The sequence below is a fragment of the Pseudophryne corroboree genome, chromosome 7, assembly GCF_028390025.1.
Source record: "Pseudophryne corroboree isolate aPseCor3 chromosome 7, aPseCor3.hap2, whole genome shotgun sequence".
Taxonomy (NCBI): domain Eukaryota; kingdom Metazoa; phylum Chordata; class Amphibia; order Anura; family Myobatrachidae; genus Pseudophryne; species Pseudophryne corroboree.
In genome coordinates this window covers 209657519-209682629 of record NC_086450.1, presented here as the reverse complement: position 1 = coordinate 209682629, position 25111 = coordinate 209657519, and the positions used below count along the sequence as shown (strand labels likewise).

The 25111-nt window shown below is 50.4% G+C and overlaps 1 protein-coding gene across 1 annotated transcript in view; it reads right to left on the bottom strand.

Annotated features, from left to right (window-relative positions):
• ERCC3 (ERCC excision repair 3, TFIIH core complex helicase subunit) overlaps positions 1–24900 on the bottom strand; it is a 106185-nt gene extending 81285 nt beyond the window's left edge. Inside the window, exons 1-2 of the mRNA XM_063933968.1 lie at positions 24674–24900; positions 23859–24061 (exon numbers count right to left, since the gene is read on the bottom strand). Coding sequence (XP_063790038.1) covers positions 23859–24061; positions 24674–24701 — 231 coding nt within the window. The 5' untranslated portion in view covers positions 24702–24900. The remainder of the gene's footprint in view (positions 1–23858; positions 24062–24673) is intronic.
• Positions 24901–25111: the final 211 nt, after the last annotated feature.

Genomic DNA, 25111 nt, shown 5'->3' with positions numbered 1-25111 from the left:
GCTGCTGCGTCATCGAACCTTTTATGTAAGGAGTTGACACTGTCGGTTAAGACCTTCCACATATCCATCCAATCAGGTGTCGGCCCCGTCGGGGGCGACACCACATTTATCTGCCCCTGCTCCGCCTCCACGTAACCCTCCTCATCAAACATGTCGACACAGCCGTACCGACACACCGCACACACACACAGGGAATGCTCAGACTGAGGACAGGACCCCACAAAGTCCTTTGGGGAGACAGAGAGAGAGTATGCCAGCACACACCACAGCGCTATATAACACAGGGATTTACACTGCTAATAATAAGAATTTACTCACCGGTAATTCTATTTCTCGTAGTCCGTAGTGGATGCTGGGAACTCCGTAAGGACCATGGGGAATAGTGGCTCCGCAGGAGACTGGGCACAACTAAGAAAGATTTAGGACTACCTGGTGTGCACTGGCTCCTCCCTCTATGCCCCTCCTTCAGACCTCAGTTAGGATACTGTGCCCGGAAGAGCTGACACAATAAAGGAAAGGATTTTGGAATCCCGGGTAAGACTCATACCAGCCACACCAATCACACCGTATAACTCGTGATACTATACCCAGTTAACAGTATGAAAAATAACTGAGCCTCTCAACAGATGGCTCTAAACAATAACCCTTTAGTTAGGCAATAACTATATACAAGTATTGCAGACAATCCGCACTTGGGATGGGCGCCCAGCATCCACTACGGACTACGAGAAATAGAATTACCGGTGAGTAAATTCTTATTTTCTCTGACGTCCTAGTGGATGCTGGGAACTCCGTAAGGACCATGGGGATTATACCAAAGCTCCCAAACGGGCGGGAGAGTGCGGATGACTCTGCAGCACCGAATGAGCGAAAGAAAGGTCCTCCTCAGCCAGGGTATCAAACTTGTAGAACTTGGCAAACGTGTTTGAACCCGACCAAGTAGCAGCTCGGCAAAGTTGTAAAGCCGAGACCCCTCGGGCAGCCGCCCAAGAAGAGCCCACTTTCCTCGTGGAATGGGCTTTTACAGATTTAGGATGCGGCAGTCCAGCCGCAGAATGTGCAAGTTGAATCGTACTACAGATCCAGCGAGCAATAGACTGCTTTGAAGCAGGAGCACCCAGCTTGTTGGGCGCATACAGGATAAATAGCGAGTCAGTTTTCCTGACTCCAGCCGTCCTGGAAACATAGATTTTCAGGGCCCTGACTACGTCCAGCAACTTGGAATCCTCCAAGTCCTTAGTAGCCGCAGGCACCACAATAGGTTGGTTCAAATGAAAAGCAGATACCACCTTAGGAAGAAATTGGGGACGAGTCCTCAATTCTGCCCTATCCATATGGAAAATCAGATAAGGGCTTTTACATGACAAAGCCGCCAATTCTGACACACGCCTGGCCGAAGCCAAGGCCAACAGCATGACCACTTTCCACGTGAGATATTTTAGTTCCACGGTTTTAAGTGGCTCAAACCAATGTGACTTAAGGAAATCCAACACTACGTTGAGATCCCAAGGTGCCACTGGAGGCACAAAAGGGGGCTGAATATGCAGCACTCCTTTAACAAACGTCTGAACTTCAGGCAGTGAAGCCAGTTCTTTTTGGAAGAAAATCGACAGAGCCGAAATCTGGACCTTAATGGTACCTAATTTGAGGCCCATAGTCACCCCTGACTGTAGGAAGTGCAGAAATCGACCCAGCTGAAATTCCTCCGTTGGGGCCCTTCTGGCCTCACACCACGCAACATATTCTCGCCATATGCGGTGATAATGGTTTGCGGTCACCTCCTTCCTAGCTTTAATCAGCATAGGGAAGACTTCCTCCGGAATGCCCTTTTCCTTCAGGATCCGGCGTTCAACCGCCATGCCGTCAAACGCAGTCGCGGTAAGTCTTGGAACAGACAGGGTCCCTGCTGCAGCAGGTCCTGTCTGAGCGGCAGAGGCCATGGGTCCTCTGAGATCAGTTCTTGAAGTTCTGGGTACCAAGCTCTTTTTGGCCAATCCGGAACCACAAGTATAGTTCTTACTCCTCTCCTTCTTATTATTCTCAGTACCTTGGGTATGAGAGGCAGAGGAGGGAACACATAAAACCGACTGGTACCCACGGTGTCACTAGAGCGTCCACAGCTATCGCCTGAGGGTCCCTTGACCTGGCGCAATATCTTTTTAGCTTTTTGTTGAGGCGGGACGCCATCATGTCCACCTGTGGCCTTTCCCAACAGTGTACAATCATTTGGAAGACTTCTGGATGAAGTCCCCACTCTCCCGGGTGGAGGTCGTGCCTGCTGAGGAAGTCTGCTTCCCAGTTGTCCACTCCCGGAATAAACACTGCTGACAGTGCTAACACATGATTTTCCGCCCATCGGAGAATCCTTGTGGCTTCTGCCATCGCCATCCTGCTTCTTGTGCCGCCCTGACGATGGGCGACCGCCGTGATGTTGTCTGACTGTATCAGCACCGGCTGGTGTTGAAGCAGGAGTCTTGCCTGACTTAGGGCATTGTAAATGGCCCTTAGTTCCAGAATATTTATGTGTAGGGAAGTCTCCTGACTTGTCCATAGTCCTTGGAAGTTTCTTCCCTGTGTGACTGCCCCCCAACCTCGAAGGCTGGCATCCGTGGTCACCAGGATCCAGTCCTGTATGCCGAATCTGCGGCCCCCTAGAAGATGAGCACTCTGCAGCCACCACAGTAGCGACACCCTGGCCCTTGGAGACAGGGTTATCAGCCGATGCATCTGAAGATGCGACCCGGACCACTTGTCCAACAGATCCCACTGAAAGATCCTTGCATGGAACCTTCCGAATGGAATTGCTTCGTAAGAAGCCACCATCTTCCCCAGGACTCGCGTGCAGTGGTGCACCGACACCTGTTTTGGTTTTAGGAGGTCTCTGACTAGAGACGATAACTCCTTGGCCTTCTCCTCCGGGAGAAACACTTTTTTCTGTTCTGTGTCCAGAACCATCCCCAGGAACAGTAGACGCGTTGTAGGAACCAGCTGCGACTTTGGAATATTCAGGATCCAGCCGTGCTGTTGTAGCACTTCCCGAGCTAGTGCTACTCCGATCAACAACTGTTCCCTGGACCTCGCCTTTATAAAAGGAGATCGTCCAAGTACGGGATCATTAAAACTCCCTTTTTCCGAAGGAGTATCATAATTTCGGCCATTACCTTGGTAAATACCCTCGGTGCCGTGGACAGACCAAACGGCAACGTCTGGAATTGGTAATGACAGTCCTGTACCACAAATCTGAGGTACTCCTGGTGAGGAGGGTAAATGGGGACATGCAGGTAAGCATCCTTGATGTCCAGTGACACCATGTAATCCCCCTCGTCCAGGCTTGCAATCACCGCTCTGAGCGATTCCATCTTGAACTTGAACCTTCTTATATAAGTGTTCAAAGATTTTAAATTTAAATGGGTCTCACCGAACCGTCCGGTTTCGGTACCACAAACATTGTGGAATAGTAACCCCGTCCTTGTTGAAGGAGGGGCACCTTGATTATCACCTGCTGAGAATACAGCTTGTGAATCGCCTCCAGCACTGCCTCCCTGTCCGGGGGAGCTGTCGGCAAGGCAGATTTGAGGAAACGGCGAGGGGGAGACGTCTCGAATTCCAGCTTGTACCCCTGAGATACTACCTGTAGAATCCAGGGATCCACCCGTGAACGAGCCCACTGGTTGCTGAAGTTCTTGAGACGGGCCCCCACCGTACCTTGCTCCGCCTGTGGAGCCCCAGCGTCATGCGGTGGACTTAGAGGAAGCGGGGGAGGACTTTTGTTCCTGGGAACTGGCTGTATGTTGCAGCTTTTTCCCTCTACCTCTGCCTCTGGGCAGAAAGGACGCGCCTCTAACCCGCTTGCCTTTCTGGGGCCGAAAGGACTGTACCTGATAATACAGTGCTTTCTTTGGCTGTGAGTGAACATGGGGTAAAAATGCTGACTTCCCAGCTGTTGCTGTGGAAACGAGGTCCGAGAGACCATCCCCAAACAACTCCTCACCCTTGTAATGCAAAACTTCCATGTGCCTTTTAGAATCTGCATCTCCTGTCCACTGCCGAGTCCACAATCCTCTCCTGGCAGAAATGGACATTGCGTTTATTTTAGATGCCAGCCGGCAAATATCCCTCTGTGCATCTCTCATGTATAAGACAGCGTCTTTAATATGCTCTACGGTTAGCAATATAGTGTCTCTGTCTAGGGTATCAATGTTTTCCGACAGGGAATCTGACCACGCAGCTGCAGCACTGCACATCCATGCTGAAGCAATAGCCGGTCTCAGTATAATTCCTGAGTGTGTATATACAGACTTCAGGATAGCCTCCTGCTTCCTATCAGCAGGTTCCTTTAGGGCGGCCGTGTCCGGAAACGGTAGTGCCACCTTCTTTGACAGGCGCCTTATCCACCCTAGGGGATGTCTCCCAACGTGACCTATCCTCTGGCGGGAAAGGGTACGCCATTAGTAACTTTTTAGAAATTACCAGTTTCTTATCGGGGGAAGCCCACGTTTCTTCACATACTTCATTTAATTCATCAGAAGGGGGAAAAACCACTGGTAGTTTTTTCTCCCCAAACATAATACCCTTTTTTGTGGTACCGGGCGTTTTAGAGCCCCTGATGGCTTTTGAGACGCCTGGGCAGGCACGAGCTGAGAAGCCGGCTGTCCCACATCTGCTATGTCGTCAAACCTTTTATGTAAGGAGTTGACACTGTCACGTAATTCCTTCCACATGTCCATCCATTCAGGTGTCGACCCCGCAGGGGGTGACATCACATTTATCGGCCCCTGCTCAGCCTCCACATAAGCCTTCTCATCAAACATGTCGACACAGCCGTACCGACACACCGCACACACACAGGGAATGCTCTGAACGAGGACAGGACCCCACAAAGTCCTTTGGGGAGACAGAGAGTATGCCAGCACACACCAGAGCGCTATATAATGCAGGGATACACACTACACAAGTGATTTTTCCCTATAGCAGCTATATATATATTATATGCGCCTAAATTTAGTGCCCCCCCCTCTCTTTTTTACCCTATGTAGTCTGGAAACTGCAGGGGAGAGCCTTGGGAGCGTCCTTCCAGCGGAGCTGTGAGGGAAAATGGCGCCAGTGTGCTGAGGGAGATAGCCCCGCCCCTTTTCCGGCGGACTTCTCCCGCTTTTTAAATGTATATTTGGCAGGGGTATTTTACACATATATAGTCTTTATGACTATATTATGTGGTATTTGCCAGCAAGGTACTCTTATTGCAGCCCAGGGCGCCCCCCCCCCCCCCCCCCAGCGCCCTGCACCCATCAGTGACCGGAGTGTGTGGTGTGCATGGGGAGCAATGGCGCACAGCTGCTGTGCTGTGCGCTACCTTGATGAAGACCGAAGTCTTCTGCCGCCGATTTCCAGGAACGTCTTCTTGCTTCTGGCTCTGTAAGGGGGACGGCGGCGCGGCTCCGGGACCGGACGACTGAGGCTGGGCCTGTGTTCGATCCCTCTGGAGCTAATGGTGTCCAGAAGCCTAGAAGCCCAAGCTAGCTGCAAGCAGGTAGGTTCGCTTCTCTCCCCTTAGTCCCACGTAGCAGTGAGTCTGTTGCCAGCAGATCTCACTGAAAATAAAAAACCTAAAATATACTTTCTTTTCTAGGAGCTCAGGAGAGCCCCTAGTGTGCATCCAGCTCGGCCGGGCACAAAATTCTAACTGAGGTCTGGAGGAGGGGCATAGAGGGAGGAGCCAGTGCACACCAGGTAGTCCTCAATCTTTCTTAGTTGTGCCCAGTCTCCTGCGGAGCCGCTATTCCCCATGGTCCTTACGGAGTTCCCAGCATCCACTAGGACGTCAGAGAAAAGTGATTTTCCCAATAGCTGCTTTCTGTATCGATTTGCGCCTAAATTTATGTGCCCCCCCTCTCTTTTTAACCCGTCTTGTACCTGGATACTGCAGGGGAGAGCCTGGGGAGCGTGCTTCCAGCGGAGCTGTGAAGGGAAAATGGCGCTGGTGTGCTGAGGAAGAAGGCCCCGCCCCCTCAGCAGCGGGCTTCTGTCCCGCGTTTTCTTTAACTTAATGGCGGGGTTTTTTACACATATACAGTTAACTGACTGTATTATGTGTATATTTAGCCAAAAGGTAATATAATTGCTGCCCAGGGCGCCGCCCCCCAGCGCCCTGCACCCTACAGTGACCGGAGTGTGTGGTGTGCTGTGGGAGCAATGGCGCACAGCTGCAGTGCTGTGCGCTACCTTAATGAAGACTGGAGTCTTCTGCCGCCGATTTCATCTTCTTCTTCTGTCTTCTGGCTTTGCAAGGGGGACGGCGGCACGGCTCCGGGAACGGACGATCGAGGTCAGGCCCTGTGTTCGAACCCTCTGGAGCTAATGGTCTCCAGTAGCCTAAGAAGCACAAGCTAGCTGCACGCAGGTAGGTTTGCTTCTCTCCCCTCAGTCCCACGTAGCAGTGAGTCTGTTGCCAGCAGATCTCACTGAAAATAAAAAACCTAATAAATACTTTCTTTTCTAGCAAGCTCAGGAGAGCCCACTAGGAGCACCCAGCTCTGGCCGGGCACAGATTCTAACTGAGGTCTGGAGGAGGGGCATAGAGGGAGGAGCCAGTGCACACCAGATAGTACCTAATCTTTCTTTTAGAGTACCCAGTCTCCTGCGGAGCCCGTCTATTCCCCATGGTCCTTTCGGAGTTCCCAGCACCCACTAGGACGTCAGAGAAATTTTGCTAGTTTGAGAAAGGGGTATAAATGGTGGAGTGGAGAAGTATCGTGAAGTGTAAAATTAGAAGACTGTCATGGTTTGGGGACAAAAGTCTGGATACTTCTGGTTCTGGTAGGTGACCATATAAAAAAAAAAAAAAAAAAAAAAGAGAAGCAGAGACTAATGGTCTTATATGTCACGTGACTTTATAGTGGCTTGCAGCTACCACATAAGAGAGACCACTTCCACAACGTGCCCATATCCACAAATAGCAAGAAAAAAAATAGGATTTTAATTACCTACCGGTAAATGCTTTTCTCGTAGTCCGTAGAGGATGCTGGGCGCCCGCCCAGCACTTCATGATCCTGCAGTGGTTACTTTGTTCAGTACTGCTTAGTTCTTAGTTTTAGTACTGTTTTGTTACTTGGCTAAGTAATATTGTTCAGCTTTCCCTCCTGTTCTGGGAGCTTTGGTACATCCCCATGGTACTAATGTGGACCCCAGAATCCTCTACGGATTACGAGAAAAGGATTTACCGGTAGATAATTAAAATCCTTTATTCTCTTACGTCCTAGAGGATGCTGGGGTCCACAGTAGTACCATGGGGATGTACCAAAGCTCCCAGAATGGGAGGGAAAGCGCGGAGGCTCCTGCAGAACTGACTGACCAAACTTGAGGTCCTCAGCGGCCAAAGTATCAAACTTGTAGAACCTTGCAAACGTGTTCGACCCCGACCAAGTAGCCGCTCGGCAAACCTGTAAAGCCGAGACACCCCGGGCAACCGCCTAGGAAGAAAACACCTTATGAGTAGAGTGGGCCTTAACAAACGTAGTACACGGCAATCCTGACGTAGAATACGCATGCTGGATAGTGAACCTAATCCAGCGAGAGATCGTCTGCTTAGAAGCAGGACACCCAAGTTACTTGGGATCATACAGGACAAACAGAGTTCGATTTTCTGTGACAAGTAGTCATCTTCACAGAGTTTCAGCGACCTTACAACATCCAAGGACTTTGATGAAATTGAGGAGTCAGTAGCAACTGGCACCACATTAGGTTGGTTGATATGAAATGCCGACACAACCTTCGGAAAGGAACTGCTGACGTGTCTGGAGCTCAGCTCTATCTACATGGAAGAACAAGTAGGGGCTCTTACAAGACAAAGTCCTCAGCTCTGACACACGTCTAGCAGAAGCGAAGGCCAACAAATTTACAGCCTTCCATATGAGAAACTTGACCTCAACCTCCTGTAGAGGCTCGAACCAATCCGATTGGAGAAACTGCAGCACCACGTTAAGAACCCATGGTGCCGTAGGCGGCACAAAGGGAGGCTGGATGTGTAGAACCCCTTTCAAAAAGGTTTGAACCTCCGGGAGGGAAGCCAACTGTTCTGGAAGAAAATGGATAGGGCCGAAATCTGGACCTTTACAGATCCAAACCTCAGGCCCATATCCACACCTGCTTGCAGGAAAAGGAGAAACCGGCCCAATTGAAACTCCACCGTAGGAAACTTCTTGGACTCACACAAAGAGACATACTTTTTCCAAATACGATGGTAATGTTTAGACGTTATTCCTTTCCTAGCCTGTATCAGGGTAGGAATAACCCTGTTCGGAATGCCATTCCGAGCTAATATCTGGCGTTCAACCTCCATGCCGTGAAACGTAGCCGCGGTAAGTCTTGATAATCAAACGGCCGCTGCTGCAGCAGGTCCTCCCGAAGAGGAAGAGGCCTCGGCTCTTCTAGCAGTAGATCCAGAAGATCCGCGTACCAAGCCCTTCTTGGCCAGTCCGGAGCAATGAGGATCGCCTGAACTCTTGTTCTCTTTAGGAGTTTTAGAACTCTTTGAATGAGTGGAAGTGGAGGAAACACGTACACCGACTGGAACACCCACGGAGTCACTAGGGCATCCACCACCACGGCTTGCGGGTCCCTCAGCCTGGAACAATACCGCCGAAGCTTCTTGTTGAGACGAGAGACCATCATGTCTATTTGAGGTACACCCCAAAGATCTGTTACCTCCGTGAACACCTCTGGATGGAGTCCCCACTCTCCTGGATGGAGATCGTGTCTGCTGGGGAAGTCTGATTCCCAGTTGTCTACTCCCGGAATGAAGATTGCTGACAGTGCCAACGCGTGTTTTTCTGCCCAGACATTGCAGCTCTGCTCTTTGTGCCACCCTGTCGGTTTATGTAAGCCACTGGCATTACATCGTCCGACTGCACTGGAATGGCTCGATCTCGCAGAAGACGGGCCGCTTGGAGAAGACCGTTGTAGACGGCTCTTAGTTCCAGAATGTTTATTGGTTGGCTGGATTCTAGGCTTGACCACCTTCCTTGGAAGGTTTCCCCCTGAGTGACTGCGCCCCAGCCCCGAAGACTTGCATCCGTGGTTAGAAGGACCCAGTCCTGAATCCCGGACCTGTGGCCCTCCAGAAGGTGAGGTAGTCGTAGCCACCAGAGGAGTGAAATCCTGGCTTTTGGCGACAGATGTATTCTCTGATACATGTGTAGATGAGATCCTGACCACTTGTCCAGGAGATCCAGTTGGAAGGGCCGAGCATGAAACCTTCCGTACTGTAGAGCCTCGTAAGAGGCTACCATCTTCCCCAGAAGGCGAATACACTGATGAACGGAAACCCGGGCTGGCTTCAGGACATCCCGGATCATTGTTTGTATCACCAACGCTTTTTCCCCCGGAAGACACACCCTCTGCACTTCTGTGTTGAGGATCATTCCCAGAAAAGACAACCTCCTGGTCGGCTCCAAATGTGATTATGGAAAAATCAGGATCCAACCGTGTTCCCTGAGCAGATAAGTCGTTAGAACAATAGACTGCAACAACCTCTCCCTGGACGATGCCATTATCAGCAGATCGTCCAGATATGGGATTATGTTCACCCCCTGTTTGCGGAGGAGAACCATCATCTCTGCCATCACCTTGGTGAACACCCTCGGTGCTGTGGAGAGGTTGAATGGTAGGGCCTGGAATTGATAGTGACTGTCCAACAGTGCAAATCTGAGATAAGTCTGGTGAGGCGGCCAAATCGTAATGTGGAGGTACGCAGCCTTGATATCCAGGGATACCAGAAACTCTCCCTCCTCCAGACATGAAATCACTGCTCTGAGAGACTCCATTTTGAATTTGAACACCCTCAGGTAATGGTTAAACGTTTCAAGTTCAAATTGGTCTGACCGAACCATCCGGTTTCGGTACCACGAAAAAGGTTTGAATAATAACCCTTGTTTTGCATATGAGGGGGAACTGGAACAATGACCTGTGATTTTACCAATTTTAGGATGGCTTCCTGTAGGATAGCCCTGTCTGTCAGCAAAGCTGGCAAGCCTGATTTGAAGAATCGGTGAGGCGGGAGTTTATGAAACTCCAGTCTGTACCCCTAGGGCACAATATCCTGTACCCAGGGATCCAGGCCGGATGACACCCAGATGTGGCTGAAACGTCTACGTCTCGCACCCACCAGCCAGTCCTCCAGGCTTTGAGGTCCACCGTCATGCTGAGGATTTTGAGGAACAAGAAGCAGGTCTCTGGTCCTGGGAGCCTGCATGTGCAGGCTTTTTGGATTTTGTCCGACCACCTCTAAAGAAAGTGGTAGAAGGCTTGGGCTTTTTTGTCTTAACGGTCCGAAAGGACTGCTGCATAGCTTAAGAAACGGTTTCTTTGTAGAAGGAGTAGCAGAGGGAAGGAAAGGTGACTTACCCGCGGTTGCCATGGAAATCCACGCATCCAACGCTTCCCCAAATAGAGCTTGACCTGTGTAGGGTAGGTTCTCCACACTTCTCCTGGATTCCGCTTCTGCAGACCACTGGCGTAGCCAGAGTCCCCTGCAAGCTGATACAGACATGGAGGATATCCGTGCAGTCAGCGTACCCAGGTCTTTTATGGATTCCACCATGAACCCCGCAGAATCCTGTATGTTACGTAAAAACAACTCAATGTCACTTCTATCCATTGCATCCAAATCCTCTAGTAATGTGCCTGACCACTTTACTATGGCTTTAGAAATCCATGCACAGGCAATAGTGGGCCTTAAGGGCACTCCTGAAGCAGTGTATATGGATTTGAGCGTAGTGTCAATCTTATGATCAGCCGGTTCTTTCAACGCGGTAGAACAAGGGACAGGTAAAACCACCATTTTAGACAGTCTGGAGACAGATGTGTCAACAATTGGTGGTTTTTCCCATTTTTTCCTATCTTCATCAGGGAAGGGAAAAGCAACCAGAACTCTTTTTGGGATCTGGATTTTTTCTCCAGGTATTCCCAAGATTTTTTAAATAATAAGATTTTTAACCTACCGGTAAATCTTTTTCTCCTAGTCCGTAGAGGATGCTGGGGACTCCGTAAGGACCATCGGGTATAGACGGGCTCCGCAGGAGACATGGGCACTCTAAAGACTTTAGAATGGGTGTGCACTGGCTCCTCCCTCTATGCCCCTCCTCCAGACCTCAGTTAGAGAACTGTGCCCAGAGAAGACGGACAGTACGAGTAAATGATTTTTGTTAATCTAAGGGCAAGATACACACCAGCCCACACCATCCACACCGTACAACTTGGAACATACGAACCAGTGAACAGTATGAAACAAAACAGCATCAGCCCGAGACTGATTAAAACTGTAACATAACCCTTATGTAAGTAATAACTATATACAAGTCTTGCAGAATTTAGTCCGCACTGGGACGGGCGCCCAGCATCCTCTACGGACTAGGAGAAAAAGATTTACCGGTAGGTTTAAAATCTTATTTTCTCTTACGTCCTAAAGGATGCTGGGGACTCCGTAAGGACCATGGGGATTATACCAAAGCTCCAGACCGGGCGGGAGAGTGCGGATGACTCTGCAGCACCGATTGAGCAAACATGAGGTCCTCCTCAGCCAAGGTATCAAACTTGTAGAATTTAGCAAAAGTGTTTGAACCCGACCAAGTAGCCGCTCGGCAAAGTTGCAATGCCTAGACAACTCGGGCAACCGTCCAAAAAGAGCCCACCTTCCTAGTGGAATGGGCCTTTACCGAATTAGGTACCGGCAATCCAGCGTAGAATGAGCCTGCTGAATCGTGTTACTGATCCAGCGGGCAATAGTCTGCTTAGAAGCAGGGGCGCCAATCTTGTTGGCAGCATACAAAACAAACAGTGCCTCTGTTTTCCTACCTCGAGCCGTCCTGGCTACATAAACTTTTAAGGCCCTGACTACATCAAGAGACTTGGAATCCTCCAAGTCCCCCGTAGCCACAGGCACCACAATAGGTTGGTTCATATGAAACAATGAAACCACCTTAGGAAGAAATTGAGGACGAGTCCTCAACTCTGCTCTAGCCACATGGAAAATCAGGTAGGGGCTTTTGTGAGACAAAGCCGCCAATTCGGACACCCGCCTCGCAGATGCCAAGGCCAACAACATGACCACCTTCCAAGTGAGAAATTTCAACTCAACTGTTTGAAGAGGTTCAAACCAGTGTGACTTAAGGAACTGTAACACCACGTTAAGGTCCCATGGTGCCACTGGGGGCACAAAAGGAGGCTGGATGTGCAGCACTCCCTTTACAAAAGTCTGGACTTCTGGAAGAGAAGCCAATTCCTTCTGAAAGAATATGGATAGGCTCCATTAAGGTACAGATTTCGGCCCTAACTTCAGGCCCATATCCACTCCTGTCTGCAGAAAGTGGAGAAAACGGCCCAGGTGGAAATCTTCCGTAGGAGCATTCTTGGCTTCACACCAAGAAACATACTTCCTCCAGATACGGTGATAATGTTTCGCCGTCACCTACTTCCTAGCCCTTATCAGAGTAGGGATGACTTCCTCCGGAATACCTTTCCCAGCTAGGATTCGGTGTTCAACCGCCATGCCATCAAACGTAACCGCGGTAAGTCTTGGAACACGCAGGGCCCCTGCTGCAACAGGTCCTCCCTGAGAGGAAGAGGCCATGGATCTTCTGTGAGCATCTCCTGAAGATCTAAATACCAGGCCCTTCGAGGCCAATCTGGAACAACGAGTATTGTCTGCACTCTTTTTCTACTTATGATTCTCAATATTTTGGAGATGCGAGGGAGAGGAGGGAATACATAGACCGACTGAAACACCCATGGTGTCACCAGGGCGTCTACCGCTACTGCCTGAGGGTCCCTTGACCTGGCACAATACCTCCGAAGCTTCTTGTTGAGGCGTGACGCCATCATGTCTATTTGAGGAAGTCCCCAAAGACTTGTTATCTCTGCAAAAACTTCTTGATGAAGACCCCACTCTCCTGGATGGAGATCGTTTCTACTGAGGAGGTCTGCTTCCCAGTTGTCCACTCCCGGAATGAAGACTGCTGACAGAGCGCTTACGTGATTTTCCGCCCAGCGCAGAATCCTTGTGGCTTCCGCCATTGCCACTCTGCTCCTTGTCCCGCCTTGGCGGTTTACATGAGCCACGGCTGCGACGTTGTCTGATTGAATCAGAACCGGTAGGTCGTGAAGAAGATTCTCAGCTTGTCGTAGGCCGTTGTACATGTCCCTTAATTCCAGTATGTTGATGTGTAGACAAGCCTCCTGGCTTGACCATGTTCCCTGAAAATTTCTTCCTTGTGTGACTGCTCCCCATCCTCGGAGGCTCGCGTCCATGGTCACCAGAACCCAGTCTTAAATGCCGAACCTGCAACCCTCTGGAAGGTGAGCACTCTGCAGCCACCACAGGAGAGACACCCTGGCCCTGGGGGACAGGCTTATTTTCTGATGTATTTGAAGATGAGACCCGGACCACTTGTCCAGAAGGTCCCACTGAAATGTCCTTGCATGAAATATGCCGAAGGGGATGGCCTCGTAGGTCGCCACCATCTTTCCCAGTACACGAGTGCATTGATGGACCGACACCCTTTTCAGTCTTAACAGGTCTCTGACCATGTTCTGGAGTTCCTGGGCTTTTTCCATCGGGAGAAAAACCCTCTTTTCTTCCGTGTCCAGAATCATGCCTAAGAAAGATAGCCGAGTCGTTGGAACTAACTGTGACTTTGGTAGATTTAGAATCCAGCCTTGTTGCTGCAGCACTCTCAGGGAGAGAGAGACACAATTTTCAGCAACTGATCTCTAGATCTCGCTTTTATCAGGAGATCGTCCAAGTACGGGATAATGGTGACTCCCTGCCTGCGCAGGAGCACCATCATTTCCGCCATTACCTTGGTGAAAATCCTCGGGGCCGTGGAAAGCCCAAACGGCAACATCTGAAACTGGTAAGGACAGTCCTGTACAGCGAATCTCAGGTGCGCCTGATGAGGAGGATATATGGGGACATGAAGGTATGCATCCTTTATGTCTAGTGACCCCATAAAATCCCCCCCTTCCAGGCTTGAGATAACCGCACGGAGCGATTTCATCTTGAATTTTAACTTTTTCAAGTACAGGTTTAGGGATTTTAGATTTAGAATGGTTCTGACTGAGCCATCCGGTTTCGGAACCACAAATAGGGTTGAATAGTACCCCTTCCCCTGTTGAACTAGGGGAACCTTGACAATCACTTGCTGTTGATACAGCTTTTGAATTGCAGCTAAAACTATCTCCCTCTCTGGGGGAGACGCCTGTAAAGCCGATTTGAAAAATCGGCGCAGAGGCACCTCTTCGAATTCCAGCTTGTATCCTTGGGATACAATTTCCATCGCCCAAGGATCCACGTCTGATTGAACCCAGACGTGGCTGAAGAGTCGAAGACGTGCCCCCACTGGGGCGGACTCCCTCAGTGGAGCCCCAGCGTCATGTGGTGGATTTAGTAGAAGCCGGGGAAAACTTCTGCTCCTGGGAACTAGCCGTAGCAGGCATTCTTTTCCCTCTACCCTTACCTCTGGCGAGGAAGAAAGAGCCCCGACCTCTTCTGGACTTATGCGACCGAAAGGACTGCATCTGATATTGTGGTGTTTTCTTTTGCTGTGGGGGAACATAAGGTAAAAAAGTAAGATTTTACTTACCGGTAAATCTATTTCTCGTAGTCCGTAGAGGATGCTGGGACTCCGTAAGGACCATGGAGAATAGACGGGCTCCGCAGGAGATAGGGCACTTTAAGAAAGCTTTGGATTCTGGGTGTGCACTGGCTCCTCCCTCTATGACTCTCCTCCAGACCTCAGTTAGGGAAACTGTGCCCAGAGGAGATGGACAGTATGAGGAAGGATTTTTGTAAATCTAAGGGCGAGATTCATACCAGCCACACCAATCACACCGTATAACTTGTGACAAACTTACCCAGTTAACAGTATGAACAACAACACAGCCACGGTATCACCGAAAACTATAACATAACCCTTATGTAAGCAATAACTATATACAAGTCTTGCAGAAGAAGTCCGCACTTGGGACGGGCGCCCAGCATCCTCTACGGACTACGAGAAATAGATTTACCGGTAAGTAAAATCTTATTTTCTCTAACGTCCTTGAGGATGCTGGGACTCCGTAAGGACCATGGGGATTATACCAAAGCTTCCAAACGGGCGGGAGAGTGCGGATGACTCTGCAGCACCGATTGAGCAAACAGGAGGTCCTCCTCAGCCAGGGTATCAAACTTATAGAACTTTGCAAAGGTGTTTGTCCCCAACCAAGTAGCTGCTCGGCACAACTGTAATGCCGAGACCCCTCGGGCAGCCGCCCAAGAAGAGCCCACTTTCCTAGTGGAGTGGGCCTTAACCGATTTCGGTAACTGCAATCCTGCCGTATAATGCGCCTGCTGAATCGTGTTACAGATCCAGCGAGCAATAGTCTGCTTTGAAGCAGGGGCGCCAACCTTGTTGGCCGCATACAGAACAAACAAAGCTTCAGTCTTCCTGATCCGAGCCGCTCTGGTCACAAATCTTCAAAGCCCTGACTACATCCAGGGACTCATAATCCTCCAAGTCCCTTGTAGCCACAGGCACGACAATAGGTTGGTTCACATGAAAAGATGAGACCACTTTTGGCAGAAAGTGAGGACGAGTCCTCAACTCTGCCCTATCCACATGAAAAACCAAGTATGGGCTTTTATGCGATAAAGCCGCCAATTCTGAAACACGTCTCGCCGAAGCTAACGCCAACAACATGACCACTTTCCACGTGAGGTATTTCAACTCCACAGTTTTAAGTGGTTCAAACCAAGGTGACTTGAGGAAACGTAACACCACGTTAAGATCCCAAGGCGTTACCGGAGGCACAAAGGGAGGCTGAATATGCAGCACCCCCTTCACAAAAGTCTGTACCTCAGGAAGAGAGGCTAATTCAACCGCCATGCCGTCAAACGCAGCCGCGGTAAGTCTTGGAACAGACAGAGCCCCTGCTGCAGCAGGTCCTGCCTTAGAGGAAGAGGCCACGGTTCTTCTGTGAACAACTCTTGTAGTTACGGATACCAAGTCCTCCGTGGCCAATCTGGAACAATGAGGATTGTTCTGACCCTGCTTATTCTTACAATTCTCACCACCTTGGGTATGAGAGGAAGAGGAGGAAACACATAGACCGATCTGAACACCCAAGGTGTCACCAGAGCGTCTACCGCTACCGCCTGAGGGTCCCTTGACCTGGCGCAATACCGCTTTAGCTTTTTGTTGAGACGGGACGCCATCATGTCTATTTGAGGCAGGCCCCACCGATCCGCGATCTGTGCAAAGACTTCTTGATGAAGTCCCCACTCCCCCGGATGCAGGTCCTGCCTGCTGAGGAAGTCCGCCTCCCAGTTGTCCACCCCCGGGATGAACACCGCTGACAGCGCGCTTACATGGCCTTCCGCCCAGCGTAGAATCCTGGTCGCTTCTGCCATGGCCACTCTGCAACTTGTTCCGCTTTGGCGGTTTATATGAGCCACTGCCGTGACATTGTCAGACTGAATCAGAACCGGTCTTCTCCGAAGTAAGTTCTCCGCTTGACGCAGGGCGTTGTATATGGCCCTCAACTCCAGGACGTTGATGTGTAGACAAGTCTCCAGGCTTGACCAGAGACCTTGGAAATTTCTTCCCAGTGCCACTGCTCCCCAGCCTCGGAGGCTTGCGTCCGTGGTTACCAGGACCCAGTCCTGAATGCCGAACCTGCGACCCTCTAGAAGGTGAGCACTGTTCAGCCACCACAGGAGAGATACCCTGGTCCTGGGAGACAGGGTGATCCTTTGATGCATTTGTAAATGGGACCCGGACCACTTGTCCAAGAGGTCCCATTGAAAAGTCTTTGCATGGAATCTGCCGAAAGGGATGGCCTCGTATGAAGCCACCATCTTCCCCAGGACCCACGTGCACTGATGCACTGAAACCTTCTTTGGTTTCAATAGGTTCCTGACCATGGTCATGAGTTCCTGAACCTTTTCGATCGGAAGAAAAACCTTTTTCTGGTCTGTGTCTAGGATCAGGCCCAGAAAGGTCAGACGCGTTGTAGGAACTAGCTGGGACTTCGGTATATTGAGAATCCAGCCGTGTAGCTGCAACGTCTTCATGGACAGAGACACGCTGTCCAGCAACTTCTCCCGAGATCTCGCCTTTATTAGGAGATCGTCCAAGTATGGGATAATTGTGACCCCCTGCCTGCGCAGGAGCACCATCATTTCCGCCATTACCTTGGTGAAAATCCTCGGGGCCGTGGAAAGCCCAAACGGCAACGTCTGAAATTGGTAGGGACAGTCCTGCACTGCAAATCTCAGGAATGCCTGATGAGGGGGGGGAATATTGGAACATGAAGGTATGCATCCTTTATGTCCAGGGACACCATCCAGTCCCCCCCTCCAGGCTGGCGATGACCGCCCGGAGTGATTCCATTTTGAACTTGAACCTTTTCAAGTACAAGTTCAGAGATTTCAGGTTTAAAATGGGCCTGACCGAACCGTCCGGTTTCGGGACCACAAACAGGGTTGAATAATATCCCTCGCCCTGCTGGAGATGAGGAACTGTGACAATCACCTGTTGAACATACAATTTTTGGATTGCTGTCAACACTGACTCCCTCTCTGATGGGGAAGTCGGCAGAGCCGATTTGAAAAACCGGCGAGGAGGCAAGTCTTCGAATTCTAGCCTGTATCCCTGAGCAACAATCTCTATTGCCCAGGGATCCACCTGCGATTGAACCTAGGCGTGGCTGAAAAACCGAAGACGAGCCCCCACCAGATCTGCCTCCCCCGGGAAGCCCCAGCGTCATGCGGTGGACTTTGCAGACGCAGGGGAGGACTTCTGCTCTTGGGAACTAGCTGTGTGCAGCTTCTTTCCCCTGCCTTTTCCTCTGGTAACAAAGGACGATCCCCGCACCTTCTTGTTTTTATTGGAACGAAAGGACTGCATTTGATAATGAGGTGCCTTCTTAGTATGCTGCGCGGGGACATAAGGTAAGAAATACGACTTACCAGCCGTAGAGACAAGGTCCGAGAGGCCGTCTCCAAACAACTCCTCCCCCTTGTACGGCAAGGACTCCATGTGCCGCTTAGAATCGGCATCCCCCGTCCACTGCCGGGTCCACAGGAGTCGCCTAGCAGAAATAGACATAGCATTTATTCTGGAGCTTAATAAACAAATGTCTCTCTGAGCATCTCTCATATACAAGGCAGCATCTCTGATATGCTCTATGGTCATTTGAATGGCATCCCTATCTAAAGTGTCAATCTCCGTAGATAAGGAATCTGCCCATGCCACAACTGCACTACAAACCCAGGCCGACGCCATAGCCGGTCTAGCAATAGTACCGGAGTGAGTGTAAATGTGCTTCAAGGTAATTTCCTGCATGCGATCGGCCGGTTCCTTGAGGGAAGCCATATCCTGAGAAGGCAGTGCTACCTTTTTGGACAAGCGTGTCAGCGCCTTGTCCACTTTTGGTGAAGATTCCCAGCGTATCTTATCCGTTTGTGGAAAAGGATACGCCATAAGAATCCTTTTGGGAACTAGTTGTCTCCTAGCTGGCGCGTCCCAAGCCTTTTCGCACAATTCACTTAACTCAAATGATGATGGAAAAGTGACTTCAGGCTTTTTCTCTTTATACATGTGTACCCTCGTGTCAGGGACAGGGGGTTCCTCAGTAATATGCAAAACCTCTTTAATGGCCATAATCATGTACCGAATACCTTTTGCCACCTCCGGCTGTAATTTTGCATCTTCATAGTCGACACTAGAGTCAGAATCTGTGTCATCGATCTGGGATATGGTGCGCTTCTGAGACCCCGACGGGCCTGGCGCCACAGGGACAGGCATGGACTGGGTATTTGACTGATCCCTAGCTTCTGCCTTGTCTAACCTTTTATGCAATAGATTGATATTTGCATTCAAGACATTCAGCATATCCACCCATTCCGGTGTCGGCGTTGCCGACGGCGACCTGACATTCAAACACTCCCCCTCCACAGTAAGCGAGCCTTCCTCGTCAAACATGTCGACACACGCGTACAGACACTTCACACACACAGGGAACCCCTTTTCTGAAGACAGTATCCCTGTCAAGGCCCTTTGGAGAGACAGAGAGAGAGAGTATGCCAGCACACACCCCAGCGCAACAACCCTGGAGACCAACACAAAATGTTTTTCCCCAGCAGCGCTGTGTAATATGTAAACTGCCAATTATGTGCCCCCCCCCTCTCTTTTAAGCACCCTTTCACCGTGTGTAAGCAGGGGAGAGTCCGGGGAGCTTCCTCTCAGCAGTGCTGTGGAGAAAAAATGGCGCTGGTGAGTGCTGAGGGAGAAGCCCCGCCCCCTCGGCGGCGGGCTTCTGTCCCGCTCAAACTTAGGAAAATATGGCGGGGGCTCTTTTATATACATGTACAGAGCCCACCTGTACATGTATATAGTCTTTTTGCCATGAGAGGTTTATATTGCTGCCTAGGGCCCCCCCCCCCCCCCCCCTCCTGCACCCTTACAGTGACCGGAGTGTGTGAGGTGTATGGGAGCAATGACGCACAGCTGCAGTGCTGTGCGTTACACCTCAGTGAAGCTGAAGGCTTCTGCCGCCTGAGACGTCTTCTGACTTCTGTACTTTTGGCTCTGTGAGGAGAACGGCGGCGCGGCTCCGGGGGTGGACCCCCAGTAAGAACCTGCGTTCACCCCCTCTGGAGCTAATGGTGTCCAGTAGCCGAGGAAGCAGAGCCTATCTTTGACAAGAAGGTCTGCTCCTCTCTCCTCAGTCCCTCGATGCAGGGAGCCTGTTGCCAGCAGTGCTCCCTGTGAAAAAGTAGTAAAAAGTAGAAAGAAAAATCCAAACAAAAATGCTTTCAGGCAGAGAACTCTGGAGAGCTCTCTGCAGTGCACCCATCTTGCTCTGGGCACAGTGTAAAACTGAGGTCTGGAGGAGGGTCATAGAGGGAGGAGCCAGTGCTCACCCAGAATCCAAAGCTTTCTTAAAGTGCCCTATCTCCTGCGGAGCCCCTCTATTCCCCATGGTCCTTACGGAGTCCCAGCATCCTCAAGGACGTTCGAGAAAGTAGATTTACCCGCGGTAGCTGTGGAAACCAGGTCCGCGAGACCTTCCCCAAATAAAACCTCACCCTTGTAAGGCAAAACTTCCATATGCCTCTTTGAGTCGGCATCACCCGTCCATTGGCGGGTCCACAGGGCTCGCCTAGCAGAAATCGCCATGGCGTTGGCTCTCGAACCTAGCAAGCCAACGTCTCTCTGAGCGTCCCTCATATATAAGACTGTGTCTTTAATGTGACCTAAGGTCAATAAAATGGTATCCCTATCTAGGGTATCAATGTCAGCTGACAAGGTATCTGCCCAAGCTGCTACAGCGCTACAAACCCAAGCCAACACTATTGCCGGTCTGAGCAAGGCACCCATGTGTATAAATTGATTTCAAGGTAGTCTTCTGTCTGCGATCAGCAGGATCCTTGAGGGCCGCCATGTCTGGGGACGGTAGCGCCACCTTTTTGGACAAGCGCATTAAATCCTTGTCCACCTTGGGCGAGGATTCCCACCGTAACCGTCCTGTGCAGGGAAAGGATACGCCATACGAATTCTCTTGGGAATCTGCAGTTTCTTGTCTGGAGTTTCCCAAGCTTTTTCAAATAACTCATTCAGCTCATGAGATGGGGGAAAGGTTACCTCAGGTTTCTTTTCCTTAAACATGCATATCCTCGTGTCAGGGACAGAGGGGTCATCTGTGATATGCAAAACATATTTTATTGCAATAATCATATAATGAATACTTTTGGCCACCCTTGGGTGTAACCTCGCATCATCGTAGTCGACACTGGAGTCAGAATCCGTGTCGGTATCAGTGTCTGCTACTTGGGGCAGGGGACGTTTATGAGAACCTGAAGGGCCCTGTGATACAGCCAAAGCCATGGATTGACACCCTGTTTTATCCCTGGACTCTGCTTTGTCCAATCTCTTATGTAATAAAGACACATTTGCATTTAAAACATTCCACATATCCAACCAATCATGTGTCGGTGTTGCCGACGGAGACACCACAATCATCTGCTCCACCTCCTCCTTAGATGAGCCTTCCGCTTCAGACATGCCGACACACACGTACCGACACCCCCACACACTCAGGGATATATCTAAATGGAGACAGTCCCCCAATAAGGCCCTTTGGAGAGACAGAGAGAGAGTATGCCAGCACACACCCAGCGCCACCGGACACTGGAATAAAATCCCAGTTAGTACAGCGCTTTTATATAAATATATACAATTACACTCACTGCGCCATTTAAATGTGCCCCCCCACCTCTTTTTTGCCCTCTGTCACCGTGTTCAGCAGGGGAGAGTCCGGGGAGCCAGCTTCTCTGCAGTGTGCTGTGGAGAAAATGGCGCTGGTTAGTGCTGGAGGATCAAGCTCCGCACCCTCAGCGGTGGGCTTCGGTCCCGCTCAAATTATTTATACTGGCGGGGTTTTTTTTAATATACCGCCTCCGCAGTATCTACCTATATGCCAGTGTCCCTTGAGGTTAATATTGCTGCCCAGGGCGCCCCCCCTGCGCCCTGCACCCTTACAGTGCCCGCTGTGTGTGTATGTGTGGGAGCAATGGCGCGCAGCGTTACCTCAGTGAAGATCTGAAGTCTTCTGCCGCCTTTGAAGTCTTCTTTTCTTCTTAATACTCACCCGGCTTCTATCTTCCGGCTCTGTGAGGAGGACGGCGGCGCGGCTCCGGGACGAACGGGGAGGGTGAGACCTGCGTTACGACCCTCTGGAGCTAATGGTGTCCAGTAGCCTAAGAAGCAGAGCCTATCATTTAAGTAGGTCTGCTTCTCTCCCCTCAGTCCCACGATGCAGGGAGCCTGTTGCCAGCAGCGCTCCCTGAAAATAAAAAACCTAACAAAAGTATTTTTCAGAGAAACTCAGGAGAGCTCCCCTGCAGCGCACCCAGTCTCCTCTGGGCACAGGCTCTAACTGAGGTCTGGAGGAGGGGCATAGAGGGAGGAGCCAGTGCACACCCATTCTAAAGTCTTTAGAGTGCCCATGTCTCCTGCAGAGCCCGTCTATACCCCATGGTCCTTACGGAGTCCCCAGCATCCTCTAGGATGTAAGAGAAATAGCGTTTAATTCTTTAGACGCGGGAAAGGTTAGCAGGGCTTTCTTATTATCAGTGAAGTAAGCCTCCTCAGCCTGTTCAGGTGTAGTGTCATTAATGTTTAACACATCTCTAATGGCCTCAATCATGAGCTGCACCCCCTTTGTAAGGGATGTCGCCCCCCTCAGCACGTCCCCATCAGCGTCTAAAGTATCAGAATCGGTATCCGTGTCATCTTGCATAATTTGGGCAAGTGCACGTTTCTGTGGGAACATGCTAGGGGATTTTGCAGGAATAGGGACAGAGCCTGACCAAACTACCATAGACTTCTTCAACACCTGAGTTTCAGTCTCAGTATTAGCTTCAACATTAGGGATCTGAGACAAAGAATTACAATCCTGTGTACATGGAATGGATCCCTCCTAAGAGGAAACATCTTCTGCAGCATATGACACAGAGTCCCTAGACCTGGCTATGTGAGATAGTAAACACCTACACACACACACACACTGGGAAAGGTCAGACACAGTTTCCCCCCCAAGTATCCCACAGAGAGACACAGAGATTGAAGCCAACCCACACACAGCGCTTTTTAAAGGTAGAACTAATGAAACTACCAGCGCTGTCGGTGTACCTTAATAGACTACACAGACTTTACACAGCCTCCCCCTCCTTTCTACAACCCCCTGGTACCGTACAAGATAGCTGGAGTTGACTTGGAGGGACAGTTCTCCCTGTCAGCGCTTCTGCAGGCAGGAAGATGGTGCTGAACGCTGCTGGGTCCGCTCTGAGAAGCTCCGCCCCCTCTCATGGCGTTGCTTCCCGCTCTCCTGTAGTTTATACTGGCCTGAGGAATTGTGCTGGCAGCGATCCTGGGACCCTGATAGGCTTGCTGGACAGTGTAGGTGCTGACTCAGGGCGCCCCTCACAGCGCCGCACCATGTAACGCTGCGCTCCCTACCATGTTGCCGCCATCTTCACACCGGCTCCCCGCTTACCAGGGGGGGCGGTGACTAACTCGCCACTGAAGTCTTCTGGCTCTGTAAGGGGGTGGCGGCATGCTGCTGGGGTGAGTGATACCCTGTGGTGGCGAACCTTCGATCCCCTCAGGAGCTCAGTGTCCTGTCAGCGGAGATAGTGGCTCAGACCCCTCAAGGCGGACACTACTCCCCCCTTTAGTCCCACGAAGCAGGGAGGTTGTTGCCAGCAGCTTCCCTGTAAAATAATAAACTCTAAAAAAAACTTTTACTAGAGAAACTCTGGAGAGCTTCCCTAGCTGTGACCGGCTCCTCCGGGCACATTTTCTAAACAGAGTCTGATAGGAGGGGCATAGAGGGGGGAGCCAGCCCACACTCTCAAACTCTTAAAGTGCCAGTGGCTCCTAGTAGACCCATCTACACCCCATGGCACTAATGTGGACCCCAGCATCTTCTAGGACGTAAGCGAAACTTTATTATTCCATCCACTCCACATGTACAGTACTGTCAAACGTATGGAATCTAGGTGTTTTATCTATTTCAATACCATTCAGTAGAGGAGTGCAGAAAAGGCAGATCAGGTCACTTGGCACGGAGCATGAACCAAAGAAAATTGAGACATCATGTGTGGAATATTTCGTAGGGACCCAGCCAATCTAGGTATACGCTCTTTGAGCCTACCAAGTGCTGCCAGCTTATCTATGTTTTCTCATAAATTATATATTTTCTACACAGTATGGACATAGCAAGCAAAGGGAAGGGTTACACTAATGCAGGATACCTACTACCCAAAGCGGACGGGATGAATGGTCTCCTTTCAGAAGCATTTGAGGTCTATAATCCTTGGCGCCGTATTCATCATGCTTAGTGCCGCCTTCATCCACCTGCTTTCCTGCAGCAGAAGGCATGGCTTCCTGGTCGGTACCCGGTAAATCATCTTCATCATCTTCCTCATCATCATAGTGACGCTTCTTGGATTTTTTCTTGTCTGTAGTGAAGAAATTGGGCCAGAATCAGAACAAATTGTCAAGTACTTTTGGTCCCAATCGCCCACCTGTATTACATCAGACCAAAGATATCTGCTCCGTAATACTTAGATGAACATTTGAACTTTAATCCACCTACATACAACAGTGTATCAAACAGGTGTTTAACCCCAGCACAGGACAGATCACACACAAGACACAAACATACATAGCCTGATGACTCAATGCACAGTGCCACACAATACCTTGCAGAAATGCATACTCCAGTGAGGAACCACAAGTCCCAGCAACACATGCAAGCCTCATGTGGGGAACTACTAACCCAGCATTATATGCCATCATCAGGTGAAGAACTAGTAGTCCCAGCATCACGTTAGTACCTAATGTGGGACTGCAAGCTACCAGCACCGCCGTTCAGTCCCTATGTGAAACTACAACCCCCAAACATCAAATACCATACTCTAGTGTGGAACTACAAGCCCCAGCGTCTCAGGTCAGCCTCTGGCCGTGGAACTACTAGTGGCAGTAGGAAGCTGTGGAGCGTGTCAATAGGTCTATACTAAGGGTGAGCCCAGGATGCTGCTGGGATGATGCCGGTATGTGCCATCTCATACCTCTGTCTGTCTTGTCCTTTTTACCCATGACACCGAGAGAGCAGGACCCCGCCGGGCGCCTGATTTACCCCCAAACCGGTACAACAGAAGATGATGGCAGCTCCTTACAGCCCCCAAAACCTAACAGGCATCATGGAAGCGGACATGGCCGCTCAAGCCCGTAGGTGATTGGCTACTACTCCAGTCGGTGCCCCATCACTGTCAAAGGGAACGCCCAATTCTGGCCCAAACGTCAGACACTAGCCAATCAGCGCAAGGGGCGTGGCTTATATAACGCTCTGTGCGCGTGCGCATGTTCTCGTTTTTTGTCTGGCTTCCGTATCTGACTCTCCCGTGTGCTCACTCATGTGTCATGCGCAAGGCACGCCGTCTGTGCACGTAATTAATAGATAGCCATAGTAGATGCTAGATCCAAGTGGCCTAAAGGACCTATGACGC